An 18,985-nucleotide genomic window follows, 5' to 3' on the forward strand; every position below is an offset into this window, starting at 1 on the left:
TTTGACTAAGGCTGCGCCTTCCATTTCAAAATAAAAATAAATAAATAAATAAATAAATAAGGCAACGGACATTCGAGGTCTGTGTGTGCGGCAGCAGTTCCTTTCTCACATTCCCTCAGGAGGGGAGAAAATGGAATTGGTGACTCTTGCCTGTGGTTCTTCATGAGTTCAGGAAAAGGTGTGAATCGCACTAGTTTATGTACAATGAGATGCATGTTGGCTCCACCTGCGTAAAACGGATCTCTGAAAAAGACTCATTCCTTCTTCATGCAGCACATAGCTAAACTATGGAACTCGCTCCGACAGGAGGCAGTGATGGCCAGCATCTTGGATGGCTTTAAAAGAGGATTAGACAAATATAACATAGCTGTCAACCGTCCCTTATTTGGCGGGAAAGTCCCTTATCCCAGTGCCATGTCCCGCTGCTGTCCCTTATTGATGATGTCCCTTAAATTTCCCGGGTTTCAAAGGAAGCAGCTCCTCTCCCTCCCTCCCTGCCAGCCAGGGAGGAGGGAGGCTCCAACTGTGTTGCTTGGCTACGTTGCTCACCCAATAAGGAGTCTAAGAACGACTGGGGGGGGTGGAGCTTGCATGCCTTGTGCCGATCAAATCGGCTGCGTTGCCTGGGGACTTGCCTTTGCTCAGCGCTTCCCAGCGGAGAGATGACGGTGGTTTTCCTTGCTGCATCCCCTTTGCCGGGTTGCTGCGCTGTGGGAATCACCGCTTGAGGCTTCATTTGGCTGCTGGCTGGGCTTTCTGCCTTTGGCTCAGAGGGGCACAGAAGTTGAACATACCTGTGTTCTGAAAATCCCTTATTTTGGCTGCTGATCCCTTATTTTCAAGGCTGCTGGTCTCTTATTTTCAAATCTGTAAGTTGACAGCTATGAAATGTAATCATTTCACCATGTTGCTTGTTACATGTTCTCAGCACCATAGGTGCCGGCTCCCTGGGGCCCTTGGTGCTCAAGCACCTCACAAAATTCCCCACGAAGGGGCCGGGCACCCACAAATTTTGGCACCAGAGCCATGCACGCTACATGGCACACACGTCCCCAGACACCCACGGTCGTGGGGCCAAGCTGACACTCCTGCTCAGCCCCTTTGGACCCTTTTGCACAGTGTGCAAGCAACAACTCGGAGCAGACACTCAATAGGGAGCCACAGGCAGTCTCATGAGGACAGGGTCAGTTCCACGGTGAAAGCGCCCACTGGTGGGTCCCTCCTTCATCACTTGGCAAACCTGGCAAACGTCCCTGAATGCAGAAGCAGCAGTCAGTGGCATCAGCCCTCCGATGGATCCGCCATTTTTCATTTCCCACAGTGACTCCAATGAAGCATCTTTCTGGGGCATTCTGGGAAATTAGAAGCGGAGCTCCCAGACTCAGCTGCCTAGGGCAGTCATTGGGGATGGGGGTAGAATCATAGAATTGTAGAGTTGGAAGGGACCACGGCGGTCATATATTCCAACATGTTGCAATGGAGGAATCTGTTGCCCAGTGTGGGGATACCTTGTGTTTGATCACAGTCACATCTTCCATTTTTAGGCATTCACCCCAAATTTATTAGATGTCTCCCTCCCAAAGTGATTTATGAAATGTCCCTTAAGTGAGTTACAACATTTGTAACAAAAATAATACAGTGGTACCTCGGGTTACAGACGTTTCAGGTTACAGAAGCTTCAGGTTACAGACTCCGCTAACTCAGAAATAATACCTCGGGTTAAGAACTTTACTTCAGGATGAGAACAGAAATCATGCATCGGCGGTGAAGCGGCAGCGGGAGACCCCATTAGCTAAAGTGGTACCTCAGGTTAAGAATAGTTTCAGGTTAAGAACGGACCTCCGGAACGAATTAAGTTCTTAACCAGAGGTACCACTGTAATGTGGGAGGAATTTGTGTCTGGGTTTGAGCTCTTGCACCAACATAGACTCTGCTTGGCCACAAATGTTCAGTTGAGCCATCACAGTGACGCTTGCTATAAAAATGAGCAAGCTGAGATTTGCATTCAGAATACATGAAATCTGTGTTTTATGCCTCTCTCAGCCACAATTTTGTCGTTTCTCAATCATTTTTTTACAGTGGTGCAGGCATTGGTTTATATGCTACGGGTGAAGGAAACGAAACAAAGGACATTTTTATTTCCCCATTTATTATTATTATTATTAAGCTTCCAAATCTTCCCAATCTTTGCTTGCGAGCAAAATTTTGGGCATATGCAAGCATGTTACATTTGCAAAAATCTGTGACACAGCCATTGGGGGGGGGGGAGAATGGCATGAAAGCTTTTCTTCTTAATAATGCAGCACAGTCAAGACTGAAATTTCCTTGCTGTTTCCGAAAAAAAGAAGCATTTTTTTTTCCTATTGGTGCGTTTGACGCTAATTGTGGAGAAAATTGCTTTCTATACAGTACTTAAGAATTCATTCCGCTTTTCTTCTTTAGCTTCTTGAGAACTTGACAGGAGGCCTGGGGGGAAAGTTTACAACCACCCCTGTGTCTGCAATACAGAGTTGATCCCATTTAAATAGGCAATTCCGCTTGAGGAGAAAACAACAAAAGGCAGATCTGGATGTTATGGCAGACGTGGGGTGAACGTCGAAAATAGCAGCCCTACGTGTAGATCTTCCTGCTCGCCTGTACTTACACTCGCTCCGTAACATGACAGCATTGTGCTGGTTTCCTCACCTTTTTGCTTTGTACTATTGGCTGCTGTGGGGCAGGCAGCAGGACAGGGTTCACAGTGAGGTAGAGGAGGGAGAAGGTGTCTTATCAGCCCAACGTATTTCAAGTCTTATGACTCTTACTCAGGCATAAAACAGCTAAACCAAGGATGAGTGGTTGTGACCTTTAAACCCCTAAATGACTTCGGCCCTGTATACCTGAAGGACCATCTCCATCCCCATCACTCAACCCAGACACTGAGGTCCAGCACCGAGGGCCTTCTGGTGGTTCCCTCACTGTGAGAAGTGAGCTTACAGGGAACCAGGCAGAGGGCATTCTCGGTGGTGGCGCCCGCCCTGTGGAACGCCCTCCCATCGGATGTCAAGGAAATAAACAACTACAGTGGTACCTCTGGTTAAGAACTTAATTCGTTCCGGAGGTCCGTTCTTAACCTGAAACTGTTCTTAACCTGAAGGACCACTTTAGCTAATGGAGCCTTCCGCTGCCGCCACACCACCAGAGCACGATTTCTGTTCTCATCCTGAAGCAAAGTTCTTAACCTGAGATACTATTTCTGGGTTAGCGGAGTCTGTAACCTGAAGCGTATGTAACTTGAAGTGTATGTAACCCAAGGTACCACTGTATCTGACTTTTAGAAGACATCTGAAGGCAGCCCTGCTCAGGGGAGTTTATAACGTTTGATGTTTTATTGTGGTTTTTATCATTTCTTGGAAGCTGCCCATAGTGGCTAGGTCAACCCAGTCAGACACGAGGCATATAAATAATAAATTATTATAATTATTAACCATTAGCTATGCTGGCTGGGGTCAGAGGAAATTTTAGGATATTGCAACTTCAAGGTCTCCTCAACCTTCATTTATGAGTTTCATTGGATGTTATAGGAAAGAAATACACATTGGTCTGGCAATTTCAATAGCAGACCCATGACTGCCATAACATCTAGCTTCACCCAACGGTTCTAGCAAATGTGCTTATCTTATCTTTGCTTATCTTTGCATTATGTTTGTCCCCCCCCCCCTTGCAGATTTTACAAAAGGATCTTACAGATATGCACCAATGGTGGCCTTTTTTGCTTCGCACACCTACGGAATGAATACTCCTGGCCCTATTCGATTTAACAATCTGGATGTCAACTATGGGTCTTCCTATGTCCCAGCAAATGGACGGTTCCGTGTGCCATACCTTGGCATTTATGTCTTCGAATACACCATTGAATCAAACAGCCTGCTCCTCTCAGGCTACCTAGTGGTCGACGGAATAGACAAGCTGGGCTTTCGGTCTGAAAACACGAAGGAGAACAAATACCTGGAGAGAGTGGTTACTGGAGATGCCTTACTGGAACTGAACTACGGGCAAGAAGTCTGGCTCAGGCTGGCAACAGGCTCTATCCCAGCCAAATACCCACCTGTCACTACATTTACTGGCTACATATTGTACCGCACATAAATTCCATTCTATAGAAAAGCGGTCACTCACAGTGGAAACTCTTCTCCTTTGCTTCTAATAAAAATAGCTCTTGTTTGAGGCTGCCATCTTTTCTTTTAACAGCTGCATGATAGGCAGACATGAGGCATGAAACCTCTTTCCAAATCAGCATCTTCGTGCTGTAGGAAGCAACATTCTGCCTGCCACACAGATGTTAAAAGCAGGAGAGGCCTTGTGGAAAATAGGTGGTGAGGCCCATCTCATTAGATAGTTACCTGAATGTCAAATTTTGAAAACAGCCAGCTGTCCCATGGCACCTTTGATTGGCAAAATGGAAGTATTTGTAAATAGGTCTCCCATAGTTCTAGGCACCCCCATCAGCTGAATGTCTTCAGTATGTCCATTATTTTTATGCAGCTATTTTGCACCAGTATAAAAGAAATGTACAAGAAGTTATGCATGTTATCACCATTGTTTAAGTGAATTTGATTTCAGTCACTTTTGGGATTTGTGTGACGTAGGCCACCAGTGGGTAAAACTTAAGCCTTGCTTTTATGGTCCACCAGCCAGTTGTACAATAGTGGCTCAGGGTGGGGGCAGACATACACTAAGTTTTTAGGGACCTCTGAATGCATGCTTAACTCTGGAACTGAGCTTACTGCCCTGTCACACAAGGATCCACTCCTGGCTTCCCTCTTATTTTCCTTCAGTTCAGCCTTGCACTTCAGGGTGTGGAAAGCTTTTTTGTTGTTGCACTTGTCAAGCTACTGAGATTCCAAAACACATGCAGTGTCTACTGCAAATCACTCAGTAGATTCCTTCTGCCCACCCTGTCCTGGCATAGCCATTTGCTCATGTACTAGGCAGATCGTGATGACACCATTTTCTATTTTGGGAGGAAGCTGTTGGGATGGCGGGTGCCATCAAGCTGAGAAGGGCCCACCTTTGTGATTGGAATGGTCACATAAACAGACCAGCAGAATGGGACTGCATCACTGGGAGCCTTTCCCAACCCAATGGGTCTACTTCTGTGAAAGGGGCCTGCTTAGGAAGCACCTAAGCTTTTGAATCCCGAGTCCAAAATGGCCAGATTTCATTAGGTTTCACTCTTCATTTGGTTACATAGAATACTTAGTTGAAGAAGCAATGTGCACATAGGCCAAATATAAACCATGCCTGCATATATATTCAATTGGCTTCTGTTTAGTCTCACTACCACCCTTTCATTTTTATTTGTTCATACCAAAATTTGTAGACATGTAAGGTATTCACATTTTACCTTGAAAAGATTCCATCTAAACAGCAGAATTCCAGGAAGTGTAACCTCTCTGTAATTGCGAACTTCCAATAAGTTTTTAATAAATTGTGCGGCACACACTGAACAGATTAAGAAATCAATCAGAGCACTAAAAGAAGTGTGATGCTATGAGGCAACTGAATGAAAGTAGTCAGGGCCAGGCCAAGACATTTTGGTGCCTGAGGCAAAGGACAAGAGAGTGCCCGCTCCCTGGTCCATGTGCAGAAGCCAGCTGGGCTGCCACTTGAACCTTAACACTGGTGATGGAATAGTGTCATCCCATGCTGCCTGCCCAGCACCTCTTTCTTGAGGGGTACACCTCCTTCTGCCAAACGGTAGGGCCGGCCCTGATGGTGGTTTCTCTTGCTTTAAAAATAGCAGCAATAATTGTTGAGGTGGGAATATATATATATATATATATATATATATATATATATATATATAGCCTAATTCCAGGGAGCTATATGGTTTACACAATACACCACTCACAGGGGAGAGCTTTGATGAAAACCTGATCAACAATCCATATATTTAATCTGCGGCTCGTAAATTAGACAATTAATAGCACCAATAAAGGGGTTAACACATTCATCCCCCCTCACTTCCTGCTGGGTCACATTCACTGATAATGAATCCATGATGCCTAAAATGTTAGGCAAAAAAAAAAATTAAAATATGGGTGGGAGACTGCGGCAAGGGAATTGTATATTATTTACAACTGCTGTTGAGAATAACACTGGCTCAGCTCATGCTTTGCTTTTTTAATCCTGTCTTCTGTTTATAAAAGTAATCTCCAACACACCATGAACTCTGAATATATATATATATATATATATTCCAACCATTTATTTCATCAGCTGCACCTTATCTTTCTGTAAATACTTAAAATCCCCCATTTGTCACTAACCTATCCTAGCGTATCATTGAATTTTATCAAATGTCGTGCCCACATGGCTAAATCCTTCCCCACCCCTTGTATGACTTTGTCAGTTTAATAACCTGTTTAGCCCTCTTTATTCCTGCCATGGATAGGGCTAAATAGCGTGGAAATTGCGGATGAAATTCAAATGACCCACCAGAGACTGCGTCTCTCTTTAAATATGACTTTCACTGCCCTTCCTGCCCTCCCTGCTTAATCCTTCAAGCCAGGTCTCCATCTTCAGAGTTGCTAATTGTTTTCTTCTAAAGTCCATTTCTTGATAAGGCTTTCTTGTTGTATATTTTCCTCCCTGATACCAACAAATTTCATTTCACCAAAGCAGACCTCTGACCCATAGACCTTTCAAATAAACGCATTTACTGAGAATACACCTATAATGAAAACCACACCCAATTTGCTTATTGAAAAAATAACACATATACACACTTCTCCATAGTTGTCCTCTTGAAGCTTGTTGGTTACAAATAATAATTTAACAGATGGATATTAAGACAACATAATGTTTCTAAGAGTGGTGCAAGTCTTTTGAGAGTTCTGTTGCTGCCGTAAAAAAAAAAAACCTATGGATGCATATTTTTATTATTATTATTCTTTTGGAATAAACAAGAATTAACAAAACCAAAAAACACCACGTCTGCAGTTTTTGTCATGTCGGTTTGCGTACAGAACACACAGAGAGCAAGCACAATTTGTGGACAACTCCAGGACCCCAGCATTAATTAGTGTATTTTAAAATAGTGTCTTTTAAAATAGTGTCTTTTAAAATGGGGTTTTAGAGTTTTTAGGGGGTTTTGAATGTTTTATGTAGTTTTTATGTAGTTTTATGTAGTTTTTATGTAGTTTTATGTAGTTTTGTGGTAGTTTTATGTAGTTTTTATGTAGTTTTTCAATTTCATTGTTCCGCAAGGGACAATGACAATAAAGATATCGTATCTGTCAGGGGTTCAGGAGCAGAGGCACAGGGGAGAGAGGAAGCGGAGAGCGAAGGGGAACAATCCGAGGGCAGCGTAGGGGAGTATGACAGTGGGCTGAGAGATTCCATGAGCTTCTCCAGCGATTCGGAAGATTCCCAGAAGGGGGCACCGATGGCCAGGGCAAGGGGGGTCCCGGGAAGGACGCACCAGAAGCAAGGGGCCAGCGGCGACTCCCAAAGCAGCAGCTGGAGATCGGGACCAGCTTCCCCACCAGGGCGTAGCGGGGGGGGGAAGAGTCTCATGTGTCAGGGCCGGCTTCCCCTCCAGTGGGGAGAGAAGATGAGGCAGGGCTGACCACGCCCCTATCGCTGAGTGAGGGAACGGAGGGGAAGTCAGACCCAGCCAACCCCCCCGAAGGGGGAAGCAGTGACAGGAGCAGTGTAACGGTCAGGAGGAAGGTTGCCGGCTGGGCGCGCGCGCCAAGTTCAAATGTACAGGAGCGTGGGACAGCAGGGAGGTCGGATTGGGAGCCAGGTCCTAAAGCACGCCGGAAGCAGGGGGAAGAATCCGGGGAATCAGCATCAGAAGAGTCCAGAAAGGGCGACACCCCAGCGGGCAGAAGGACCCAGAGGAGAAAGGAGCAGAGGAGGAGGTGGAGCAAGGCTAGGGTCTTGAACTGGTGTCGAGGGGGAGGAGATTCAGATGGAGCTTCAGCGGTCTAGGGTTGAGACGTAGAGCTGCACGCCGTGGCTTTGAAATGGAAACTGAACCTTAATAAAGACTTTTGTATATAGTAAGAACTGGCGTTGGTCCTTTGTGAGCTGGGACCTTGGGCAGCTCTGACAGTATCGTATCGTAATTAATGGCCCCTTCAAATTAAGGCATCCCCCCAAAAATGAATATTGAGCAAATTGGCTTCTGGCTCCTCCTCCACCACCACCTATTAACAAATGTTACATCTTCAACTCTTCCTCCCAGTCTGCTCCATCTTCCCCCTCTGACCACTCATTGCCTTCCTCCGTTGGGGGTTCCCCAGCTAGTGCCTCCCACCAGTCCTCTGCATCCAGCCAGTCCATGACAACAACATCCCCTTTGCAGATGTCTCTGCTAACATGCAGTTAGATATAGGTAAGAGGTCCCATCACCTCCTGGCAAATAGAAGGGGAAGAAATGGAGGCAGCAGTCACGAAATTAAAAGACGCCTGCTCCCTGAGAGAAAAGCAATGACAAACCTAGACAGCATCTTAAAAAGCAGAGACATCACCTTGCCAACAATGGTCCGTATAGTTAAAGCTATGGTTTTCCCAGTAGTGATGTATGGAAGTGAGAGCTGGACCATAAAGAAGGCTGATCGCCAAAGAATTGATGCTTTTGAATTATGGTGCTGGAGGAGACTCTTGAGAGTCCCATGGACTGCAAGAAGATCAAACCTATCCATTCTGAAGGAAATCAGCCCTGAGTGCTCACTGGAAGGACAGATCGTGAAGCCGAGGCTCCAATACTTTGGCCACTTCATGAGAAGAGAAGACTCCCTGGAAAAGACCCTGAGGTTGAGAAAGATTGAGCGCACAAGGAGAAGGGAACGACAGAGAACAAGATGGTTGGACAGTGTTCTCGAAGCTACAAACATGAGTCTGACCAAACTGCGGGAGGCAGTGGAAGACAGGAGTGCCTGGCGTGCTCTGGTCCATGGGGTCATGAAGAGTCGGACACGACTAAATGACTAAAGAACAACAACAAGAGGGGCCAGCAGGAGATGTTATGTTATTTTCTGTTCCCTGCACATGAGAAGCTTATACTTATTCTCTTCTTTGGCAATCACTCATAGCCAAGTAAGATTGTCTTCCATGAACACGGTCTTAACAGTGGGAGAAACTTATAAGCACAGCCTGAATAAGTCTATAGTTTAATATGGTCCCTGCCATCTATTGGTGATTCTGCAACAATACATAACTCCATTAATAAAACTCCATTAATAAAAAATAAAATAACTGGGATGGTGTCTGTTGTTCTTAAGCAAATTATAGATGCTTTCAGCATTGCTGTATCCCAAATGGATCTTGACTTGAATTCTGTGCTGATTTTCAGCTGGCAGTGCAGAGACATTGGAAGGAGAAACTTCTTTTGTCTGCTGATGTTCCCTTATCTGAAGGAACTAATTGGAGATTGTAAATCGCTAACAGTAAGCTAAGCCCAGCTTGCTGTGTCACCCATCAATTGCAATCCCATTAAAACAACCCTACTGCAGCACACATCATCAGGTGCACAGAGATGCATTAGTAATGCTGTCTCTGTGGCAGCTGGATAAACCTTAGCATAATGCAAAGGTGATCGTCCCCAGCCCTGTTCCCATCATGATTAAGGATGGGCAGGAATTTGGTTCAGTTCACATTTCAATGTGACTCCATCTATTGTCACTTCCCAAGAACTAAAATGCAGCTGTCCTTCCAAGTTCACACCTCTGAATTTTGCAATTCAGTTCTAAAAGGAGAAGAAGAAATCTATATTAGAGGGAAGTATGCATGGAAATGCAGACATTCATGTGGAAATACAGCATGCCAAAAATGCATTAAATCAGCTTGCAAAAATGTGCACATTACGACAAAGTTGCATACAAAAAAAATGTACCTATTAATGAAAGGCACATTGAAATGCTGGTGAATTTTCAGGAGGATTTTTTTAAAAATCCACAAACTGATGCAGAAATGTAATGAACTGAATTTAAAATGGGATAAATATCTGACCATGAACATTGCTACCAAGCCACACCCAACTGCAAACGTGGCTCCCTTAACGCTGTACCATCAACTAGTGAACCATCCTAGATTGTCTCCCAAAATGGCACCACAGCCCATTTCTTTCCTTACTCCTGTTCACTTCTTTTACCATTACAGCAAGTCTAGGAACAGGGGAGGAGGGCTACTAGGCCTATCGACACCTTGGTCTCAGGAAGCATTTGTCATTGACCATAGCTGCAGATCAATAAAATCGGTCAGGCTAACCATTATGCAGAAGAGAGTGAAATCAATCACCCAAGCTTCCTGCGGATCTTTCTCTCCACCTTCCCAGCTTCCCCACTGCTACTCTCTTTAAGCGTAAGTGCAAATAGTATCTCCTGCAGCACATTCATTTTATGCTTTCCCCGATAATCCAAGAGTGAGCGCTTATCTCTTCCCCAAAGCTCAAAAAACGGTAGCCAAGTCCGGCATCCGGCACATAGCAGGCTGCCTCCTCTGTATATTTGGATAGCCCAATTACCATGGCAACATTTTTATCTGCTTTGGCTTTGACAAGCCCATTGTGGCGCTTTGCACGATTCTTTCCTCACTTATGACAAGTGAGCCATCCTTGAAAGTGTTTGTCAGCACGTCACTTTTCCAAACACTTTGTTGCAAGCTGCAGGTTTTACAAGAAGCAAGATATCCTGTTTCCCTGGCTTAACAGTACCAGTTGCACACTTTATTTACAAGCCCCCAGTAGTAACAAAATAATAATAATGAAAGAGAATGGGTGACTTTGAACATAGTTATCTGGACAGGTGGTTACCTTCGTGGAATAGAGATGTGCAAATCTGTCAATTTCAGTTTCTCTTAATCTCTCCTTTTTCAACTCTTGGGTTCTCCACATTTCTTGATCAGTTTGTGACTTTAGAAAAAAGAAAAGTCCTCCTGAAATTAACCAGCATTTTATTTCAAATTTCTCCTCATATACACATATCCAATTTTCCTAATATACATGTTTTGCAAAGCAATTCTATTATTATTTGTCACTTTTTTCCAAAAAAAAAGTGAATTCAAAGTGACTTTAAAAACAACCCTTAAAATCAAGTATAAAAATCAGAGTAAAAACATCCTAAAATGCTCACCAAAAATGTATATAGAATCATAGAAATGTAAGGTATTGTCAAAAATGTATAAAATGCTACTGGAATGGCAAACAAAGGACGAAGAAGTTAAATCAGTTATGATACATTGGGCCAGGGATTTTGGTTATAATATACAGTTAGCAGATTGGGAGAAGGTATGGAAGGAAAATATGAAATTCACTGCATGCATGACGATAAAGGAAAATATTATGAAAATGGTATATAGATGGTATATCACTCCCGTTAAATTAGCAAAAATGTATAAGACATGTAACAAATGTTGGAAATGCAAGGAAAGGGAAGGGACATTTTATCATATGTGGTGGGAGTGTAAGAAAGTAAAAGGCTTCTGGGAAATGATATATAATGAGTTGAAAAAGATGTTTAAATATACGTTTGTGAAGAAACCAGAAGCCTTCCTGTTAGGAATTACAGGAAGAGAAATTAATAGAAGTGATTATAAACTTTTTCAATATGCAGTGACTGTGGCAAGAATTTTAATGGCTCAAAAATGGAAACAAGAAGAATTACCAACATTGGAAGAATGGAGACGGAAACTGATGGATTTTGCTGAACTAGACAAACTGACAGGAAAAATTAGATATCAGAAAGATCACAAGTTCACACAGGACTGGAGAAAGTTTACGATTTATCTGGAAAATATTTGTGATGAACAGACAACGCTAGTTGGATTTAAAGAGGCTTTGTGATGAGAAAGGGTATTGTGAGAGGGATAAGAGCTGTAAAGATTAATCAACTGGCAATACAATCATAAAGGAAATGTGAAATAAATTCAAAATTATGAGGATTGTGGAGGGAGCGGGGGGAAGTCCAAAAGAATTTGGTATTATAGTGGATATGAATGTGTCATTTAAATCTGTAAAAGAAAATTTTTCTAAAAAATTAATACAAAAAAAAAAATAGAATCATAGAAATGTAGAGTTGGGAGGGACCCCCAAGAATCATCTGGACCAACGCCTGCAATGCAAGAATCTCAACTAAAGCATACATGACAAATAAATAAATGATGCTCCATACATGTATGTTAGCTTCACTAATATATACATTAGTAAGCACACTTTAACTTGATATATCCATTCTGGTATGCACTGCTTGACTGGACTTGTGTATCTCAGAAGTCAGAGAAGTGCAAATTTTGTAGGATGGTTGTGTTTTGGTTCACATATTGTTTTGGAAAGCATGAATCAGGTTTACCTTTAAATGTAAACTGCACTGAATTTATCCCTCAACCTATCCATTCTGAAGGAAATCAGCCCTGAGTGCTCACTGGAAGGACAGATCCTGAAGCTGAGGCTCCAATACTTTGGCCACCTCATGAGAAGAGAAGACTCCCTGGAAAAGACCCTGATGCTGGGAAAGATGGAGGGCGCAAGGAGAAGGGGACGACAGAGGACGAGATGGTTGGATAGTGTTCTCGAAACTAGCAGCATGAGTTTGACCAAACTGCAGGAGGCAGTGGAAGACAGGAGTGCCTGGCGTGCTCTGGTATGATGGGTGTTGCAGTCAAAAAACAGCTGGAGACCCATGTTATGTACTGAAGTTCTCATCCTGGGCCAGCAGGGGGATATTGTAGATAGTTCAGGTCCACATATGCAAATAAGGGATCAAAAGTGACGTTCAGTGATTGGATAGTTACAGAAAGATGTTACAGTTATGTTGTACTGGAGCTCTATATAAGCAGGCTGGCTGAACCCTTCAGTTCAGTTCTGTTCTGTTCTGACCTGTGAATAAACAAGACCTGTTTGGAGAATCGCTGTGTCGTCTGATATGTTCACCCACAACTTAACAACCCAAGTTTAGGAAAGCCTGGTGTAGACACCACTGAGTTGGGAGGACCAATGGTCTGACAGCTTCCTCAGTTGCTATGAGTAATTGAGAAACATTGCATGGATGTGGCTTCAAAAACTAATGGTTGGAGCAAGTTGGATGTGGAGTAAGTGGCAATGTGAAAATGGCCATTGACCATCTAAGATCAGTATTGTCTACACGGAACATAAGAGGAGGAGAAGCTGTTAGGATTCTTGCTCTGATTCTAACAGAAGCTGCATGGTACGGTGGTGATTGTCTCTTTGTTATGTTTTAAATGTTTCAGATCTGTCCAATGAGTTGCTAAAACCTCAAGGACTGCCCCTCCCCATATGAACTGACCCAGACCCAAGGGCCTCATTTGTGTGGCTCCTCCACATGAGGTCCGGAGGGTGGTAACACAAGAATGGGTCTTTTCTGCTGTGGCTCCTTATCTATGACCTTTAAAACTGTGCATGAGGGGGTATTTTTGTGTTTTTATATTGCGTGAATTGCAGCACAGCTAAGGGACCAGTGCCTAAAAATGATCCCTACAGCCCATTTTACAGCCCAGTCCTGTGAGGGTCAATTAATTAAGTAGCACCATCAGCACTGCATGTTTCGACTAACTCAGCTGGCATAAGCAATGGAAAGAAGACATGACATCTCTCCGCCCTTTTGAGTTCATAATCTGAATTTTAACAGGCAGCTGACAGAGGGAGGGTAGCTGTCTGGCTATAAAGACTGATAACTTTCTGGGGCCACCAAGCTGAGCCCCACAGGTCCAAGACACTGTGGAAGCACAATGGTTACAGCACCTGGCTTCCCTCCTCAGGCTCCACATTCTCCATGGATAGTTTCCTCTCTCATTCTCCTATCCAGGCCTGCATAATTTGCAGGGTTCACCAACATAAAGACAGCCGACCAGTGACTTGATCATATATATACTGTATATACAGTTGTACCTCGGGTTACAGACGCTTCAGGTTACAGACTCCGCTAACCCAGAAATAGTACCTTGGGTTAAGAACTTTGCTTCAGGATGAGAACAGAAATCGTGCTCCAGCGGCACGGCGGCAGCAGGAGGCCCCATTAGCTAAAGTGGTGCTTCAGGTTAAGAACAGTTTCAGGTTAAGAATGGACCTCCGGAACGAATTAAGTACTTAACCCAAGGTACCACTGTATGCTCCTTTTCTACCTTAGCAAAACCAGGGAGTTATTCACACGCTGGATATGACACACTACAGCTGAGGAGGCTTCAAGGACAGGATGGCCCACTGATAGAAAACGTCCAACTGTGGCTATAGGAAACCACTGCTGGTTGTATCTGTATGGTGCTGGTCCACCTATTCTCCATGTGTGCTTCAGGAAGATGGTAGGAAAGGTTGACTGTGTGAATAGTCCCCATTTGATTCCTGAGTCACCATTAGAAACTTGGTTCTATGTGCTTTCAAGGAAACGTTTCAAAAGCAGACACGATTTAAACAGAAACCCCCCACATCTAGGAAAAACGCCATTTCTCCGAGCCTTGGATCTCTTCTTCATACACAACAAAGCTCTAACGGGAGAAGGGGGAAAGTAGCAAGTATTATATTAGCATTGTTAATTACGTGCTGACAGGGTACTTTGCATTTTACAAGACAAAGATAAAGACGCAGGTTCCTGGCCTGATGAGCTTGTAATGTAAAAATCAAACTCTCATCGACTGATCGTACTATGAATGTATCACCCAGTTACCTAGCAACTTCCAAGACCTGATTAACCCTTTTTTTAAAGGGTGTGAAACGTACAACACTTCAGAAAGTGAATTCCCAAGTGATTTTTACCTAATCTTACGCATGTCGGCTTCGTGGTCACCCTGTCCTCAACCAACGGTTAACAGGAACTAGCCCCGACTATTAATCAGGATGTGATATTAACACCCGTGTGAGCAATGCCCCCCCCCCAATTTCCCTTTACTTCTCTATTACAAGAAGACCTTGAGATTATTTATTGTTCTGCAGAGAAGTTTTGTCGTAGTTTTCAGTCCTTCCACGCAACTCGTTTGAGTTGGTTCACTCATTCATTTTGCAGCACTCTTCCCACCTGGTTGCTTCAGAACTGCTTGAATTTCTCCATCTTGTGTTGGCCCACAGATTATGTAGATACCAGCATCAGCTGGCAAGTAAAGGTGGCAGAGCTTACCTGACTTCATGTCACCAGCATCGCTGGAAATTACTGGGCAAGAGAAAGGATGAGATGAGGCAGTGGCAAGGTCAACACAGCATAGTGGTAGGTGGCCTTTGACCCCCTGCTGTGAACTTGATTTAGACCTCCTATTTACATTTGGGGGGAGCTCCCACTGATGGGAGTAAGAAATAGCTTCTGTTGATATCTCCTGTTTGGATCAGGATCGAAGAGTCATGATGACCTTATTCCTGAGCAATTGCAAGAAGCATAAGAGCCAACTCCTAGGGGCCAAGGTCCCTTCAGCCCCACAAATAAAATATTTGAGGGGGCTGGATGCTTCCCAAAGTTGATGGGCATTGCTATTTAAATGGTGTATGTGCACCGTGTCTCAGGCACCATGTCATTTTATCCAAGTTGGCACCTCTGACAAGGAGCATTTTCCAGAGAGCACAGGTCTGGAGCAAATTCAGCTGCTGAGAAGGTGAAATCATATCTCAAAAACTATTCCATTTATTACTGGGATATGTGTGGAGCTTCCCCTGAATCACTTAGAACTCCACAGAGGCCCTTTGTCAACACCATTCAACACAAGAAGGTTCATATGGCCATGCCAAGGTTGCAGTGGAGAATAGGAGGTCCAGGACAGTTCTTGACAGTAGGTAAAAAAAGGTAAGGTAAAGGACCCCTGGACGGTTAAGTCCAGTCAAAGGCGACTATGGGGTTGCCGTGCTCATCTTGCTTTCAGGCTGAGGGAGCTGGTGTTTGTCCACAGACAGCTTCCCAGGTCATGTGGCCAGCATGACTAAACCGCTTCTGGTGCAATGGGACACCGTGATGGAAACCAGAGTGCATGGGAACACCGTTTTCCTGCCGCAGCAGTACCTATTTATCTGCTTGCACTGGCATGCTTTCGAACTGCTAGGTTGGCAGTAGGTACCATAGAATGATATGGTCCACCCTAAGATGCCCAAGCATGTTGGCCTGGGATATCAGCCCTGCTGGTTCAGGAAGGAGCCTAAGGAGCCTGGCAGACACACACACACACACACACACACACACACACACACACACCACTTTTCCTTTCAAGAAAAGTTAGCTGAAGGGAAGGCACTAGTTGTCTCCAGAAGGAAACCTCCTACAGAATGGGGAAGAAATCTCTATTGAGCTGCAGCCTTCCACCTTGTTATCTGGAAGCAAAGGCAGGAGGGATAGCAATTAAAAACTCATATGACAAAATTGATAGATGCCTCGAAAGAGAGAGAGAGAGAGAGAGAGAGAGAGAGAGAGAGAGAATCACTCTCCGCACTATCTAAGCAATCTGACCTCTGCAAATTGCCTTGCAGAGGTGGGGAGGAAGAGTTCAGTGACTCATTACTGTAGTTCTTATCTATTTTTCAGATCATGTAAAAGCACGTGAGGGAAGGTTGTTTATGATTATAGCCATGCTTTCTGCTTATATACTACCCAAAGGCAACAACACCTATTAAGGCTCAATATATAGCACTAAATTCTTTATTCAATATGGGAAGCAATTTGTGTATTTCATTGGCATTGAGGAGGGATGGACAAATTTGCCAAGTTTGATTTCTCTCAGCTTCTCATTTTCAGGCTTAAGATCAGTTTGCCTCATTTCCACATAGGTTTGTAAATTCTTTTAAAATACACATGAAAATTAATACACTTTACTCCTAACATACAGATCTTTGCATGCAGTTTTGCCTTATATATAATCTTTGCAAGCATAGAAGGCTTTTTTCTTGCTTTTGTGCATGTTATTTTCACAAATATATGCATTTTTGTGTTCCCTCTTCCACTAATACATGCAAGTTTGTGTGTATTCTTTGGTTTGAGAACTGCGCTGTAAAATTCAGAGAAGTGGAAATTTTGAAGAGCTGCGTTTTGGTTAGCATATGGGCTCGGGAAGTGTAATTTTTGTAGGTTCGGATTAAAATGCAAACTGAAAGAACTCCCCCACCTCTAAAATTGACAACATTCAGCATGTGTGATGTCACAGGGACATAGGAAGCAGTCTTATACTAAAACCATTGGTTCACCTAGTTCCATATGGGCAGGCGTAGACGACGAGCTAGCGAGAGGTGGCTGAAGAGACTGGATGTCCTGTCTGAGGCAACTGCCCCACCTTGCCTCATGGGTGGGCCAGGACTGCCACCACTGATGCTCTACCACTCCACCCTCCCTTTAAAATATGTTAAGACTATACCGCGAGCATTAAATGCATATTCCAATCAAGTAGCTGCAGTGGGTATCCTATTAATTAATAGGATGATGGCATGCCTTAGATACCCACTGCAGCTACTTGATTGGCATCCATTTCTTCAATATCAGATCACCTTACGCATTGCAAATTCTATTTTAGTGCTCCGGACCCTGCCAGAACTGCCTGTCGTGGAGAATCTCAATATGGAGCTGCCGCACGAGAGATTAGCCATGGCACAGATTCCTTGGCAAGTGGATGCTTCTTAGAAATGACGGCATCCCAGCCAAGGCACTTAAGCACATCCAGATGGTGATTAGCCAGCCTCCTCAATCGTCTGCTTTGCTGCTGAAGGGAAGGCGTAGTTCCATAAGACAGGGCAATTGTGATGCCAACATTATTACCCTGTGCGAGAACAAAAGGGACCAGGGAGGCTGAAACACCTCCTGTGGGATCTCCCTTCACAAAACTGCAGAGAATCCATTATGCAGTGTCACTGGAAGAAAAACAACAACCCCAATCCAAGCATGGTCTACAAATGCAGAAGAATGAGATGGTAGGATCCTGAGGCAAGATGGTGGGTGGTACTACATGAGTGGAAAATGCCACTCGTCAATGCTTCCGCATGGGGGAAAGAAATTCTGCAAGCAGAAAGCGAGGATATCAGGGAGACATGTTCTGGTCTTGCTTTGCTAATTTTCTACTTGTAGAGAATTATTTCAACGTAGGGGAACATTCAAAGCTATGATTCCCAAGTTGCACTCTGAAGCTCCTTCTTCCATCGTGGGGTTCTACAAGCTCTTTGTGCTGCAGGAAGATGGCTATGCCTTGTCCAGCCAGGGTCGGCTAAGGCGGCAGCCCCACAGACAACGCCACCTGCCGCACCGCTTCTGTCACTGGTGCAGAAGTTGGCTCCACTTCTCTGTCAGCGGTGGAGGGGGCAGGGTGGGCAGAGAAGCAATATCGGAGGCAGGACAGGGCAAGGCGGCACTTCCTGTTTCGCCACAAGTAACAAAATGGGACACGGCCCCCCTGTGTTCAGCTGAAGAACAAGTTGCTCCAGCTGGTGCAAAAGGCTGAAGCTAGATTGTTGATAGGAACAGACTGCCACCAGCCCGTAACTCTGGTGCTTAAAAACTTAAACTTAGGTGCCCATATGCTCCTCTACCAGGATGAAGTTTGTTGTATTAATTTACTGGGCCCTTAACAACTTAGGTTTAGGACAGGCTTCCTCAACCTCAACCCTCCAGCTGTTTTGAGATTACAATTCCCATCATCCCTGACCACTGGTCCTGCTAGCTAGGGATCATGGGAGTTGTAGGCCAAAAACATCTGGAGGGCCGAGGTTGAGGAAGCCTAGTTTAGGAATCACTATTAATGGTACCCCATGGTTGGGATGCACAGCTTATAACTACTAGCAGTCATGTATTGTAGGTCCAATTTTATGGTACTTCCTTCCATTCAAAGTCAGACAGATCCTCTCCCTGTTGAACTTCCATTGACTTTTCTTATTATTATTTCAGCTGGCATTTTAATCAGCAGGCAATCTGATTTTATAGTTTTAACTTCTTTATATCCTATTGTATAAATTTACTGGGATATTCCTTTTAAGATGACTCTAATGAAGCTTCACATTGTCAAAATAAAGGGGCGGGACAAAGAAATAAGTGCA

The 18,985-nt window shown here is 44.1% G+C and overlaps 1 protein-coding gene across 2 annotated transcripts in view; it reads left to right on the forward strand.

Annotated features, from left to right (window-relative positions):
• The window catches only part of MMRN1 (multimerin 1), a 73,830-nt gene extending 66,860 nt beyond the window's left edge, over positions 1-6,970 (forward strand). For both annotated transcript variants that reach the window (XM_079990697.1, XM_079990696.1), the window contains exon 8: positions 3,707-6,970. In XM_079990697.1, coding sequence (XP_079846823.1) covers positions 3,707-4,128 — 422 coding nt within the window. In that variant the 3' untranslated portion in view covers positions 4,129-6,970. The remainder of the gene's footprint in view (positions 1-3,706) is intronic.
• Positions 6,971-18,985: the final 12,015 nt, after the last annotated feature.

This window comes from Podarcis cretensis (assembly GCF_951804945.1).
Source record: "Podarcis cretensis genome assembly, chromosome: 9".
Taxonomy (NCBI): domain Eukaryota; kingdom Metazoa; phylum Chordata; class Lepidosauria; order Squamata; family Lacertidae; genus Podarcis; species Podarcis cretensis.